The 15,706-nt window shown below is 42.6% G+C and overlaps 1 protein-coding gene across 2 annotated transcripts in view; it reads right to left on the bottom strand.

The window, feature by feature from the left end:
• COG5 (component of oligomeric golgi complex 5) overlaps positions 1–15,706 on the bottom strand; it is a 238,313-nt gene that overhangs the window by 1,642 nt on the left and 220,965 nt on the right. For both annotated transcript variants that reach the window (XM_084811049.1, XM_084811051.1), the window contains 3 exons: positions 11,481–11,557; positions 9,914–10,040; positions 6,654–6,733 (listed from right to left, as the gene is read on the bottom strand). In XM_084811049.1, the coding sequence (XP_084667175.1) occupies positions 6,654–6,733; positions 9,914–10,040; positions 11,481–11,557 (284 nt within the window). The remainder of the gene's footprint in view (positions 1–6,653; positions 6,734–9,913; positions 10,041–11,480; positions 11,558–15,706) is intronic.

The raw sequence follows: 15,706 nt of genomic DNA, 5'->3' as shown, positions 1-15,706 counted from the left end.
CATCTGTTCCCTTTAATACAAGGGTAGAGAACCTCAGGCCCAGGGGCCAAATCTGGCCATCCTGTGGTCTCAGTATGGCCTTCTGGGGTTCCCCAAACAGCTGTACACACTTCTCCTGGCCTAAACACTTTTCTCCCAACCACCAATCATTTGCTTTCCTTTGTGAAGTTTTTCCCTCATTCTAAAAGATTCAAACTTGAAAATATTCAAACTAGTGCTGAGCTGAAACAGGAGTGGGCACTTTTCATGAACCCTTTCAGCAGAAAGTCTCCAACCCTTTTCATGATTTTTCACCCCTTTCCAAAAAGGTGTGAAAGTGGCTGGGGGTGGAGGAACAACTGATCTAGTGCTCCGTTGCCCAGATCTTAAAGAGTTGACGCGTTATGGCATAATGTGGATAGGAGCATGTATCTAAGTGTGTACCCCCCACTCACATTCTGCCTCAACTAGTCATGCATATTTGTATGCAACTTGAGCTGGGTCAGGATGAAAATCTTGCCACACAGTGCTAACAGACTATGAAGCTGCTAGCATAGTGCAGTAAGTCATGGAATGTCAGGCTGGTTGCTTGGGTGATAGGGACGTATTTCCCCTTTCCCCCTCACCCCTCAACAGACTGAGAGTAAAAGAAAAGGGAAAAGATACAAGCAGGATATGTATGGAACTGAAGATGAAAATGTAATTCCTAATGAAGTTTTCAAGCCCCTTAACTGGCATTTCTATTTTGTACAACATGGAAATGAAATAACGAGTGTCAACTAAGTTTGGTAAAACCTCAATGACACAAATGACATGTGCATTCGTAAGATACTGTTTTATAAAAATGCTCTGGAAAAAATGTTTTGTACTATATTTTTCAACTTAATGAATCTACATCGATTCTAGAGTGATAATATTTTGATTCTCAGTCTAAGATGATAATCTAATAAATGATTAACAACAATAATAATGTTATAGTTACTTGAGTATCAGATAAATTCAAGAGGGAACAAAGGCAACAGCTCTTTCATGTCATCAGAACTGCCTGCCTCCTACCATTCAGCTATAAAATAGTCAAGTTTGAGGCTAGCAGCCTCAAACCTGGTGCCCTTTATCCGTTCCCCACTAACTATGGTGCCCTTTATCCCTTCCCCAATAAAACTCACTCCTGAACAGCACCACAACATTCATGGAAGCACTACTTCCAGGCTGTCTGGGGCCATGAACAAAAACACAACAGGAGAAGGAATATACTGCAATGTTTTGTTTCATGTCCTACTTCCCTCTGATAGTTATCTCAGGTGGTCAAGTGCATATCAGGAAGTGAAACGGCCTTTTCAAAATAAAGTTGATTCTATACACTTGGGTGACTTCTTTAGGTATGCAGAAAACACATATGTTTGTAAATTTTTTTTAAAAACCCACCAAACAGCCAGGAACCACAGAATGTTGAGTGAAGTAACTACAGAAGGGCATGGTTGCCTGGTTGCCTGGAACCATGAAAAGGATCACTCTTGTTAGGGGACAAAGATATACTGCAACGTTTTGTTGCAAGTCCCACTTGTAAAATAAGGATAAATCATAAAGCAATAGAAAAAAAGATATAAATACATCAAATAAGACAGTCAAAACCATAAATTCAGGGCAAGCAGAAGACTAGCCAAAAGGTTGTTTAAACAACAAGAGCCTTCAGACAGTACCAAAACATAGGGAGGAAGCCAAGCCAATCTCCTGGGACAGAGAGTTTCTGAATGCTTCAAGCAAAAAGGCCGTTCTGCACATTCCCACCAGTGGAACCTCAGAAGGTAATGGAGATGTACAGAAGAACTTCATCACTGACCTCTGGACAGGCAGAATCATATGGGAGAAGATAGTCCTTTACGTACCTTGGTCCTGTTTAGGACTTCAAAGGTAATAACCAGCACTTTGAACTGTGGCTAGAAATGGGCTGGAAGCCAGTGGAGTTGGTATAACAAAGGAGTAACACGGTCCAAAATATGACACTAGTCAGAACTTTCAGGCTGCATTATTTATCCATTGGCTTCTGGACAAACCTGCATTTGTTGTTCAGTCGTTAAGTCATGTCCAACTCTTCGTGACCCCATGGACCATAGCACGCCAGGCCTTCCTGTCCTGCGCTGTCTCCCGGAGTGTGCTCAAGTTCATATTCATTGCATCGGTGATGCTATCTAGCCATCTCATCCTCTGCCGTCCCCTTCTCCTTTTGTCTGCAATCTTTCCCAGCATCAGGGTCTTTTCCAGTGACTTTTCGCATTAGGTAGCCGAAATATTGAGCTTCAGTATCTGTCCTTCCAATGAGCAGTCAGGGTTGATTTCCTTTAGGATGGACTGATTTGACCTCCTTGCAGTCCAGGGGACTCGTAAGAATCTTCTCCAGCACCACAGTTCGAAAGCATCAATTCTTCGGCGCTCAGTCTTCCTTATAGTCCAGCTCTCACAGCCATACGTTACTACTGGGAAAACCATAGCTTTGATTAGACGGACCTTTGTCGACAAGGTGATGTCTCTGCTTCTTACTATGCTGTCTAGGTTTGTCATAGCTTTCCTCCCCAGGAGCAAGCGTCTTTTAATTTCATGGCTACAGTCACCGTCTGCGGTGATCTTGGAGCCCAAGAAAATAACATCTGTCACTGCTTCCATTTCTTCCTCTTCCATATGCCAGGAAGTGATGGGGCCAGATGCCATGATCTTTGTTTTTTTAATGTTGAGTTTCAAACCAGCTTTTGCACTCTCCACTTTCACCCTCAACAAGAGGCTCTTTAGATCCTCTTCGCTTTCTGCCATTAAGGTGGTATCATCTGCGTATCTGAGGTTGTTGATAATTCTCCCGGCAATCTTAATTCCGAGCTGTGATTCATCCAACCCGGTGTTTCTCATGATGTACTCTTGCCTATAAGTTAAATAAGCAGGGCTACAATATGCAGCCTTGTCATACTCCTTTCCCAATTTTGAACCAATCGGTTGTTCCATGTCTGGTTCTTACTGTTGGTTCTTGGGCCTCGTACAGGTTTCTCAGGAGACAGGTGAGGTGGTCTGGTACCCCCATCTCTTTAAGAATTTGCCAGAGTTTGTTATGATCCACACAATCAAAGGCTTTAGCGTAGTCAATGAAGCAGAAATAGACATTCTTCTGGAATTCTCTTGCTTTCTCCATGATCCAGCGAATGTTGGCGATTTGATCTCTAGTTCCTCTGCCTCTTCGAAACCCAGCTTGTACTTCCGGTAGTTCTTGGTTCACATACTGCTGAAGCCTAGCTTGTAGGATTTTGATCATAACCTTGCTGGCATGTGAAATGAACCTGTATATCTAAATCATTCTCTGAGCATGGATATTCTTGTAAAGAAAACACCATTCACAAAAGTGACATATTAGGAGGCTCAGGGAAACCTTGAGGTTTACAGAAGTAAAACAAACCTTTAGAGTGGAGGGGGGAAACTCCATTAATGCTCCCATAATACAGGATTAACATCAATTTAGCAGGCATGGGACCAAAAGATAATTTAAAAAAAACAGAAACATCGAAGTCAAACACTGGAAGGAGGGGAAGAAATTTGTGGTAACTGTCTAAGTAGACAATTATACTGTATGTAAAATACCCTAGTTTTAGCCTCTGTTCATTTAATTTAAATAATTACAAAAGCTACTGTATATGAAAACAACAGTGGAAGAGTCAAGAGCCCAGTTTGAAGTGGGTGAGAGGAGTACACTTAAGAGATGTCATTTCAAGTTGTATTAGCGCCTACTCAGACAAATCAACCATAATAGCTTGCTAGCAATTAAGCATTTTATGAACTAGAGGTGATATTTTGGCTGCTTGGATGGTTTGCTTTTGTTTATATATCCCACATTCTTACCAGCAAATTGCAGTGAGCCATTTTGTAATATGAGTGGCCGGCACTATTTTTGCTTGACCTAGCAGAGGCACATGAGCCCTGGGGATGGAACAAACCCTTACCCACAATGCAGTATAAGCTTCCAGTGTGGTTGGCAAGGTTGGGGTGGGGTTGAATTTATCTTTAACTTCAACCGCTTTGAAACATCATGCTGCATAGTCAAAAATAGCTTCAGAATCCACCAAATGTTATCCCTTTTCCATATCAGAAAGAAAGCTTGATCTCTGTTTGTGGGAATAGGATAGTTGAAAATGTTGGATTTTCATTTCTATACAACCTTGCCAGATCCAGCTGCATGACGGATTTAGCCAGTCAGTAAAGAGGAGACATCACAATATGGACTACTGCCAAATATCCCAGGCATTTCTCAGTTCTTTCCACACTGCCAACTTCTGAGCTGAAATTGTAAACTAGCTGGAAGACTGTACAGGAGAGGGCACTTTATCATCTTCACGATTTGTTGTCTTAATACAAACATTCTCAAATAGTTCTGGTGAGAAGCAGTGGTATAAGGAAGATGGCTATTATATTTGCATTTCAGCCAGCCAAAGAGAGATGGCTCAGCCTTAATCTCCTTGGTTAAGTTTCTATCCACTTCCATTCTTTGCCAGAGAGAATAGTCACCTGCCATGCAAGGTTGTTGTCAGCAGAGCAAAGTTGAGCCAAAACTACTTAGGTTTTGCTTTTCTTAAAAAACAACAACTCTCCCAATATGTGTTTTGAAGTGAACCCAAGGCTCAGGGACCTTACTCATGGGTTGCACTGGTTCCCAGAAACATTAAAAACAAACAAGCCCAGCCTTTGGCGGTTTTGCACGCTCCCTCCGAACAGTGCTTGCTGTCCAGGATTTGGATGAAAAATCTAAAAACACTTTAAGATCTCCATGTCATTTGCATGCCTGTTCAATGCCCAGGAAATGCACATTTCAACATGAAAACTGAAGCCAGTCCAGCTCTTAATAAGGACTGTTAATCACTTTGCTCACTACAAGTGCCATAGAACCCAATACAAGAAGAAGAACCCCTAAGTTAGTTCACTGGTCCAGAATTAGATCTACATTTGTAAACTTCAGCAGAGTTAAACAGGTCCCAAAATGAAAACAAAGCATGATCAAGGTGAGAAATCCCCCACTGAGGCCAGCATTGCCTACTGTGCCTGGGAGCCACTCTCCCAGGTCTCAGCCAGAGTCTCTTTCCCCGATCCTGCTCGTTGAGAGCCTTGAATGGCAGATGCCAGGGATCTGCCCTGAGTGGCAGCCCCTCCTTGGAGACAGTATCCATTAATTATCCATGTCTGCAAACATCACTACAGTACCATTAATGTGCAAGGAACTTTAACAATATCACATAAGCGACTGGCTCCTACTCTAAAAAGTTTACAAAGAAAATCCAAGCTGAGATTTTAACCAGTCTTGTCTGCAGCAGCACTGCAAACAAATATTTTAAGTAACTGACCCCTGAAACAGAAGGTCATTAGAATCTGAAGGCAGGAATATATTTCACCATAGTAATATTCTATAGAAATAGAAATATTTATTAGAAACTGTGCAGCAGTTTCTAATGAAATTCTTTCACCCACCAGTAGCGACTTAATGACAAAACTACATCCATTTGGAGTATTATGACATTCAACTATTTTAATTATGTGTTGATCTCTTGTTTCTACCCAGCTCATGTCTGAATAGTTCTCTAGCCGTCCTGTTTAGTAGGACAGTTTGCCAAATGCAATGTAAGCACAAGAAAAATGAATAATGCAAATCCTACTTGGATACACACGACCATTAGCAAAGCTTCTTGAACACTTGTAGCGTAACAAAATGCCCAACAAACCATGTGTTGCATTGGCTGCCCAATACCCCAAAATGAAGCTAGCTGGGAGTGGGCAGGGACACGCACACTTACTTTTAGGTCTGTAAAGCAACACCGCCACCCCGCCACACTCCTACCTAAATAGGCACTCAGAAATGCCTTTGCCCCTCTGACATAGGTTGTATAAGAATACTAATAACTGCTACTTGTATTGCTCTTTCTAAGTGCTCACATTCTGTGAAATAAACATTTCTTTTGTTTCTTTTATGTGCTTAAGAGAGAGAGAGAGAGAGAGAGAGAGAGTGTTTTTCCTTTGTTTCATATACCTTGCTCACGAAATACCCTTTCTCCCCTTTTTGGTTTTCTTCACTCCAGAAAACCAAACAACTTGATCCTAGACCTACTTAACTTGGAAAAAAGTCCCGCGGACTTCAGTAGAATGTTCCAGTTTACATTCCTAGAATTGCAGCCAAGAGCCATTGCATTACTTACAACATACAATAGAGCCAGTTTTGCACAGGGAATGATCATGCAATACAAGTAGTTGAATCCACTGTCAACTACAAAATAAGTAAGATTGTATCGTTTTAATTAGACCAATTTCTCTTGGAGTAGATGTATACAAAATATCTGAATTTCCCGAAGAGATACCAAAAGAGAGTCCTGTGTGGTTTGGAAGCCAACTTACTCCTACACTAAAGGATGTTCTAAAAAATATCACCTTGCTGGTCTGGAGTAATTTATTCCCTGAAACCAATGCAGTTATAACTGTCTTTAGTAAACCATAACATTTACAGCAAGTTTGGTTTAAAATGTACACTAAAGCCCACACAATTAGACAGGGGACAGCATGATGCACAGGCCATCAATAACAGACAAGAAAGATCATGGCTTCCAAGTTGAAATACTGGAAAATCTCTTAACCCAACTGAAAACTAAAACGTTTTTTACCGTATTAAAATGAGCCTGTCCTTCTCAGATGGATGGTCATCAAGCCACCGAGAATAACGGGCAATGGTCCATTCCGCTCTCTTTTATGGGCAATAAATAAAAATAGATAAGGTTTCTATAAGTTACGCATATACTCAAAACACACCCCTCACATTTTCACATACTAAACAAAAGTGAATGCCAGCAACTGGTATATATCATAATACAAGCAGATAGCTTACATGTCATAGAAATCTTTAGGAAATGTCAGACAATTTGCTAGCGGTAGCCGTTCACAGTACGATGCTTAATAGCATGGGGCTTTAACAGCAATTGTTTCTGTATTACCCTGGCCGTGGGTGTTGAACTCTTAGGTTAGAGGTGCCAAGATAGTGATAAATCAGACTCAAAGGTTTACTTACAAGGAGACTTTATTGGGTAACTTACAGCACACAGGCATACCCAATGATCAGACAGCTTCTCTGAACCCCAACCCACTGGATACAATGGGTCTTATACTCTACAGGTTAGCAATAAGCAGCATTTCAGCAGCACGCGCCCCTAGCGTTCATTCTCAGCGTAGGCTAACAGCACTTGGTTCTCAAGCATAGACACCTGCAGCTTTAAGGTAAACAAACTCTGCTTCTCAGGCATGGCCTGATAAGGCTTCCTCCTCATTAGCAACGAATGTCCTGAGAAGGCTGTTATCGGCTCTTTGAATCATCTTCACATGCTCAGAGGCTTACTAGCAAGGGAATTGCATCAATAATGAAAGTAAACAAGCATTATGGATCTGTAGGCCTCTCTAACTATAAATGACTTGGCTATGCTCCTGGGGCCAATACAGTTTCCCACAAGCCATTTGTTCAGCTCTACGTAACTGTGCTGGAACGGTGTGGAAGAACAGCTCAGAATAAATTAAGTGGCCACTGAATGGGCCTCAACTAGATTTTGCTTACAGCTGGATTAAACCTGTTTTACTTTGCTCTATGTTTGTTTTAGTTTTATGCTACTGTTAACTCTAGGGGGGCTTCCACATGAAGCTTTTATTGTACAATTGTCCTGCCTCAAACCCGGAATTTTACAAGAGGTCTAGATGTTGGTGTCTTTCTTTTGTAACCCTCCCATGTTTTCCCACTGCCTCTTCTGTCTTTTCTCTTACCGGAAAAAAGAATCTGATAAGGAGGGAAAGACAGAATGGCTGCACAATGCCTTTTGATTATTAGCGCTAGGAGACCTCCATCTGGAAGCACCCTAGATTTATGTGATCTTTACATACTTTCCAGTATTTCCAAACACTATTTTGCTGTTGCATTTTGATTTACAAATTATTAATGCAGAACCGAACAACAGGGGAATTAATATGTTTCACTCTTAGAGGTACAGGCCACGGCCTGCCTCTATAACAGCTTACAGTCAGGGCCAGAAATATTGGAACAAGGATAACTGTTTTGGCAGTTGGCCTCTGTACACCACCACACTGAAGTTGAAAGGAAACACACCCAGGTGGGAGTGAAGTCAGGACTTTCAGCTGTAATTCAAGGGGTTCGACAAAAGTGGGGCACTAACCATTCAGGAAGGACAGCCAGTGGCATACACCCCCCCCCATCATTGGGGGCTCATAAGTAATGGAACAAACCAACATCATTTCAAACTGAAGGATTGCCTTTAATACCTGGATGAAAATCCTTTGCAGTCAATGACTGCCTGAAGTCTGGAACCCATGGACATGACCAAATGCTGAGTTTCCTCCCTCGAGATGCTTTGCCAGGCCTTTACTGCAGCTGCCTTCAGCTGCTGCTTGTTTATGAGTCTTTTGGCCTTCAGTCTTGTCTTCAGTAAGTGAAAAGCATGCTCTATTGGGTTAAGATCTGGTGACTGACTTGGCCATTGAAGAAGATCCCACTTCTTTGCCTGGAAAAACTCTTGGGTAGCTTTTGCTGTATGTTTTGGGTCATGATCCATTTGCAATATGAAGCGGCGTCCTATCAGTTTGGCAGCATTTGGCTGAATCTGAGCAGAAAGTATAGCCCTATACACTTCAGAATTCATCTTGCTGCTTTTATCAGCAGTCAGGTCATCAATAAACACCAGTGACCCGGTTCCATTGGCAGCCATACATGCCCAAGCCATAACACTGCCTCCACCATGTTTGACAGATGATGTGGTATGCTTTGGATCATGAGCTGTTTCTTTCCTTCTCCATACTTTTCTCTTCCCATCATTCTGGTACAAGTTAATCTTGGCTTCATCAGTCCAAAGAATCTTATTCCAGAACTGGGCAGGCTTTTTTAGGTGTTTGCTGGCAAAGTCTAATCTGGCCTGTCTGTTTTTGAGCGTTACCAGTGGTTTGCACCTTGTTGTGAAGCCTCTGTATTTATATCCATAAAGTCGTTTCTTGACTGTAGATGTTGACGATGACATGCCTACCTCCGCAAGAGCATTCTTGACTTGGCTAGATGTTGTGAAAGGGTTCCTCTTCCCCATGAGCAGAATTCTGCAGTCATCAACTTTAGTTGTCTTCCGTAGTCTGCCAGGCCTTTTGCTGTTGCTGAGCTTGCCAGTTAATTCCTTCTTTTTCAGGATGTTCCAAACTCTTGTGTTGGCCACTCCCACTGTTTTTGCTATCTCTCTGATGGGTCTATGTTGTTTCCTCAGCCTAATGATGGCCTCCTTCACTGCATGGACACCTCTTTGGACCTCATGTTGGGAGTTCCAGTGAACAGCTACCAAATGCAAATGTAACACTCAGAACCACCTCCAGGCCTTTTCTCTGCTTGATTGGTCATGCGGTACCCAGGAAACAGGCCACACCTGGCCATGCAGCTGCTTGCCAGCCATTCGTTCCATTACTTATGGGCCACCAACAATGGGGGGGGGGTGTATGCCATTGGCTGTCCTTCCTGAATGGTTAGTGCCCCACTTTTGTCACACCCCTTGAATTACAGCTGAAAGTCCTGACTTCACTCCCACCTGGGTGTGTTTCCTTTCAACTTCAATGTGGTGGTGTACAGAGGCCAACTGCCAAAACAGTTGTCCTTGTTCCAATACTTCTGGCCCTGACTGTATATTTACAAACATCACTTCTTTTCTACTGCCAGAAGATAAATAGAATGTAAAACTCCTGCGACCTCCTTCTGCCATGAACTTATAAAATCAAAACCAAAAAGCTGCAGTTTGAACGTAGGCTGCCATCACAGCGCTGGTGCTGACCGTGAGAGAGCAGTGTTTTTTCCCTGTTGATGTAATATCTAGAAGAAAATATTGTTCAACCTCATTACCTGGAATGGGGATTTTAATTCTGGTGGCGCTCTTGTAAATAAGAACTGTATAACAGTACTGAATGGAATGATTTCTCCCACAGCTGGGCTGTTGGCAATATGCTCGCTAGTCTGGAACAACATTGGTCTGAGGGGAGAAAAAAGCACAAGGAAAAAATATTGCTCACATATCATTTAGTAACAAAATGCCTGTCATGGGGAATAGATGGTCTTTCTTGCGCCTCCTCTGTGGTTCTTTCTTGCTGCAGCCTGGACCACATACTGGGCTGGTTTGCACAATCACATAGCAGCCCATTGTGGCTCAGTGAAGCCACAGTGGGTTCTGGCGTGTGACAGCGGCCATTTTGAATATTCAACCTCCAGTATGTGGTTGCCATGGCTCGTTGTGTCGTCCAAACCCAGGTGACATGACTTTTCTGATGGTTAAACAACCCTCAGATAACCTTACAACAGACCAAGGTCATCACAACAACAGTGTCCCTATATCCAGCACTTTACTTTTTCCCATAGGCATGAATGACAGTCATTCATTAAGGTGGCCACTTACATACAACCAAGAGAAGACAGATTTGCAGAAATTTACATTTGCTAATTCATATGTATAGATACACATTTAGAAATAATTACTGTAATTTAAATAGTAATAGAATACATCTCACCATAGTGGTGAAGAGTGTGTCCAGGTGACCAGTGTGCCTGCTGTCTAGGTGCTAACTGTGGATGGGCAACTTCAAAGTCCCTGCTCTCCTTTCTTAGGGTTCTTTATCTTTAAACCAGACTTGGATTGGACTGTCCTTCAAAAAGGGCACATTTTCAAACAAAGGGCTGTCCTCTGTACAGCAGGACACATGGCCACCCAACCACTGACTGATACAGGAAAAAGTAAAGGCATAAATACCATCAGAATGGGCATGAACCCTGGTGGCCCCCGTTTCTTGGTGGCAGGAGGATTTTGCCCCTCCCGTAGCAATGAGTCTTATCACAGTTTATTTATTTTGTGACACAGAACTCTATTGGAACCCCTGAGAATCAAAGCCATAACTATCTGTCCACAAACAGACAGAAGCCAAGAATGGGCTTCTATTTTATTTACACTGTGCTAATAGGAAAAAAAGCATCTGAAAAACAGTCTGTTCCTTCCCATGCAGTTGTCTGCTGCTTTGCATTCTATTCTTCATGCTCCTCTATTATTGAATTTGGTAGGTGATCACTTGTAGTAACAGCCTATTATTTTAATTAAATAATCCCCCAACACTGCATCTTAAATTCTGTTTTCAGGGGTGGGGAAACCCCTAGTGTGACTACACAGCTCATTATTGTAAGAACTGAGATCAAAAACAAAAGCAAAAAGGTACAATTTAGCTGACATTTGCATGACAAAATTCTCCAAGTCATAGTCACGCTCTGAATAAAACGTTAAAGGAAAAACACACTAATTTGTTGGTAATTTACATGTGATGCTGCCAGAAGGTTTTAATTAAACAAACGAGAAGTCGGCAACTTCATTTAATGAAAAAATTCAAATCATGTTGCCAGCAGTTAGAAACCTTCCTAAAACATCACTTACCTGAATGACCTTAAGAGTCTGTAGGACTTTCCCAGATCAGACACCCGCCTGCAGAGCGGAGCCACCGCTAACTCCATCTGCAGAAGAAGAAAATGAATGGTGCTTCAATCCAGGATTCAAAGTCCTGGCCCAGACTACACAGTCAGGAATTGGGAAGGGCACATCTTCAGCTAGTGAACATCAGAGATCAGGGCCAGACCCAGGCGTCACCAGCAGAATTTATGTCTCTAGATGTTGGAACGTGTGCCTATTAGTCCAGTGAGGAAGTGCCAGAAGTGAAGGACGGGCACATCAGTTCCCTGATGGAATCTACTCATCATCCAAGGACAGCCAAATGACCAACAGGCTATTATCCCCATTAACACTGGGCTGGTATAGTGGATGGAGGGCAAGGAAGATTATTCTGCTCTGTCAGCCTCTTCCTATATATGACTGTTTCAGAACAGGGCGGAGTTCAGACTGTCATTTTCCTGCTATGACGACGTATCTGAACAACTGGTAACCCAGCCTTTAACAGCATCTTTATTCATAGTTGGGAAGGAAATTCTCCCCAGTACCAAAGTGAACAACTGATGATCTCCAAGGCTCCTTCTAACTCTATGTTCTATGATGTATATTGCTTGGTCTAGAAGACAGCAAGGCAGGGACAGTTGCCAGGCCCCAAAGACAGCCAGGGGGTCCCTTGGATAGTTCCTTGCAGTGGGTGGTGGGTGGGGGCTAAAATCCTGAAGCCAGCCCTCATTAATTTCAGAGTTATACATTCCTCTCAGCACCATGATAAGCAACATACAGCAGATGGCAGTGACATTTCACCCACAAGGTAAAGCCTTTGACTATCACAGCAGACTGTGTGGCTGAGGGCTGCTGAAGCCTGGTGTGTACAGTTATCCCAGCATCAACATCTTGTATCAGGAAAAGGGGAAACAGGGATCTAGGCAGACCCTGAGGATGCTACAGATGCAAGCTCTCTTAGACTGAGAGTGCGCAGTGAAGAACAGGATGAGATACATGGATGGAACAAGGTCTAAAATGGTTGCAGCACTGGGACATAGGTGGATTCACAGAGGCCCTGGCAATATTGTGATCTTACCTTAGTATTTATGTTTGGATTTTTGTTCTCAGCGCCTCAACTCTCCTTCCTAATATAGAGCCTCATTTGAAGAAGGTAAATACAGCTTCAGGCCAGAGTATCTAAAGGAACGTCTTCATAATATGTACCTGACCAGCCCCTTAGATATTACTTACTTACATTTCTATGCCACCCAGTCGCCAAAGCCCCAATCTTCAGAGGCTCTCCTTTGGATGCCCTTGCCAAATGAAGTTTGGTGGGTGGCCACAAGACTTTTGCAGTTATAGCTCCCCATTTTTGGAATGCCCTCCCCAAGGAGGTTCACCTAGCACCCACACTGATACCTTTTTAGCACCAGGCAAAGACAATTCTCTTCTCCCAAGCATTTTAGATTTTATTTATGGTGAGAACATTTAAATATGTATTGTATTATTTATCATTGTTGTTTTAAACCTTATTTGTGTGTGTTTGCTACCTTAAGTTTATAGAGTGGAATATAAACATCACAGATGGACAGATGGGTGGACGGATGGTGGATGGACAGAAAAGGTTAGGTCTTAAGAATTTGTGGAGCTTTCTAAAGTTTATGAAAGTTCAGTGACAATGACATCCCCCATTGTCATCCAATGCAGGGGCATCGTTAGGAGAATGCCCACCTGGGCATGAGCCCTGGATGCTTTTTTTGAGTTATGCCCCGGATCTTTTGAGCTGTCTTAATTGCCTTTTTTTTTTTTACATTTTCCCATAGGCTTGCATTGGAAAACAAACATGGCCATAACTTTTTTTAGTATGTATGACAAATACATGAAATTTGGATGCTTGGTAGCCCCCATGGAGCTGAGTGAATATGCCAAATTCCAGGCAGTTCGTTCCAGTGGCTTTTGTGCTAGTCACAGGTAAATTTTGCTCTTTTCAAGAAAATATGTCAAAGCAAAGAGCTATATTTTTTTTGTGCTTCCACATACGTGCATGGGGACCTGGCAGCCCCTATAGAGATGACTGAGCCTGCCGAAGTTCAGACAGTTAGGTCTAGTGGCCTTTGTGCTAGCCACAGGTAAAATTTGCTTTTTCCAAGGAAATCTGTCAAAGTAAAGAGCTATAACGTTTTTGTGCTTCCACATAAATTTATGGAATTTGGGGACCTGGCAGGCCCTATGAAGCTGACTGAACCTACCAAATTTCAGACAGTTAGATCCAGTGGCTTTTGGCTAGCCATGCATAAAGTTTCCTTTTCTCAAAGTCTAAAACAAAAAGTAAAAACTGTCAATCCACCCAGGGCATTAGGGATCCTAATAAAAAATTGTTTAAGGTGACCATTAGGAGGTCAATATCCCTAATCTCTGGTGTAGGGTTTTTTTTGAGGTGCAAAAAACCTCTCTCCCCCTACTTTTCTTTTCTGCTCTTACATGCCCACTGTTGGGAGCTTGCCTGCAATGAAATATTGAAGAGGGAGAAGGAAGGGAAGAAAGAGCTCCATAAGAAATACTGGTATTTCACATGGCATCTGATTTTACTGCCCCAAACTGGAACCTTTGGCTTCTGCAGAAGTTTAGTCACTTCAGTACAGCAAAGGATCCAATCTCCCCCTCCACTTTAATTTATCCTAAATAGCCATAGGACTCAAATAATCCCAAAGGGAGGGTTAGGACTATGTGGCGTCATGATCGAGAAACTGCTGGGGCTTTTAAATAGGTTCTACAGTTTTTAAAAAGCTAGAAGAGACCCTTAGCCACCTCACCTCATAAAGTTAATTTAAGTACGTGCAATCCTTACGAACCCTCCACAGCCTCCAAAATTCCTCTGAAGTACCACTTCTCTGAAAGGAGCCGCTTGGCTTAGGGAATTCTCTCTACCCCCCAACCCCACGCACATTTCCAATCACCATGCTTCTTTTCTTCTTCCCTCCCCTATCCTGTCCTGTCCTGTCCTGTCCTTCCTTTCTCTTCTTTATTCCACCCAGATAATATCTTGGGGAATTCTTAAAGAAACTTCTCTTCGGCGGGCAAGAGAAGTTCTGAACTGTATTTGACTTTATACAAACAGTATAAAGTATCTTGTTTTATACAACAAGAGGGTTGGTTTTTCTCCTTCTCCTCACTCAAGTCTTTGAGAAGAGTGGGTTCACATGGTTGCAGAGGAACCAATCTGGGGCTGTTTTGTTTGTCAGTTGCTATTATCTGGCAATAGGAAGGGCTATAGTTCAGTGGTGGAGTGCATGCTTGGCATGCAGAAGGTCCCAGGTTCAATCCCCAGCATCTCCAGGTAGGGCTACGAAGGAATCCTGCCTGAAACCCTGGAAAGCCGCTGCTGCCAGTCAGTGTCAACAGTACTGGGCTAGATGGACCCAGGGTCTGACTCAGTACAAGGCAGTTTCCTATGTTCCTATGAACAGAAAGCCTGAATTAAAAAATAGGAGTTTGGGGTTTGTTTTTAAGTGGAGGGGAGATAAATATTGCTAATTTATGCAATCTTATGTATGCCTACTGAGAAGTCCCATTATGTTTAATGAGGCTTACCCTCAGGAAAATGTGCATAGGATTCCAGCACAAGTTACTTTTGCAGGGAGGGTTGCACCTTGATGTTCTGCATGTTTACTCAGAAATAAGTCCTGAGTTGTGAGCATGGTACTGCAAGCTTAACACAGTGCCTACCCAATTCCGTCTGATGAATTGACTACCCTTTCAGCTCAGTCCTATGCATGTTTTGTCCTTTGTGGGTTTTGTTTTTGCATGAACTCTAGCTTCATTGGTGAGGGAAAGGCACTTAGTACATGCTCAGAGTTTCTCCATAACTTAACCCTAGTTTTGAAAATAGACTTATCGGCTGAATCCTGGTGAAGTCTTGGCACAAATGACATTACGGGGAGGAAGATACAATGAGAGTGTGTGCATAACAAGGAGGAGGTAGAAAGGAGTTGCATGAAACAAGAAATCTGTTTTTATGAAGAGTTGCTGGAGGGTGGTAGGATGAGGAAGGATGGTTGCATGGAGGGGAATAGAATTGGTAGGGGTAGTGCCCAGTGGTGAAAGGAAAACATTCTGCACATGCTCAGAGCACTCTATATTTAAGAAGAGCCATGCTGCATCAGACCAAGGTTCATCTAGTCCAGCATTCTGTTCACACAGTGGCCAACCAGATACCAACGGGAAAACCCACA

The sequence above is a fragment of the Heloderma suspectum genome, chromosome 7, assembly GCF_057233095.1.
Source record: "Heloderma suspectum isolate Gila_16-S chromosome 7, 16-S_ref, whole genome shotgun sequence".
NCBI lineage: Eukaryota > Metazoa > Chordata > Lepidosauria > Squamata > Helodermatidae > Heloderma > Heloderma suspectum.
The sequence above is the reverse complement of the archived record's forward strand: the minus strand, read 5'-3'. Positions and strand labels throughout refer to the sequence as shown.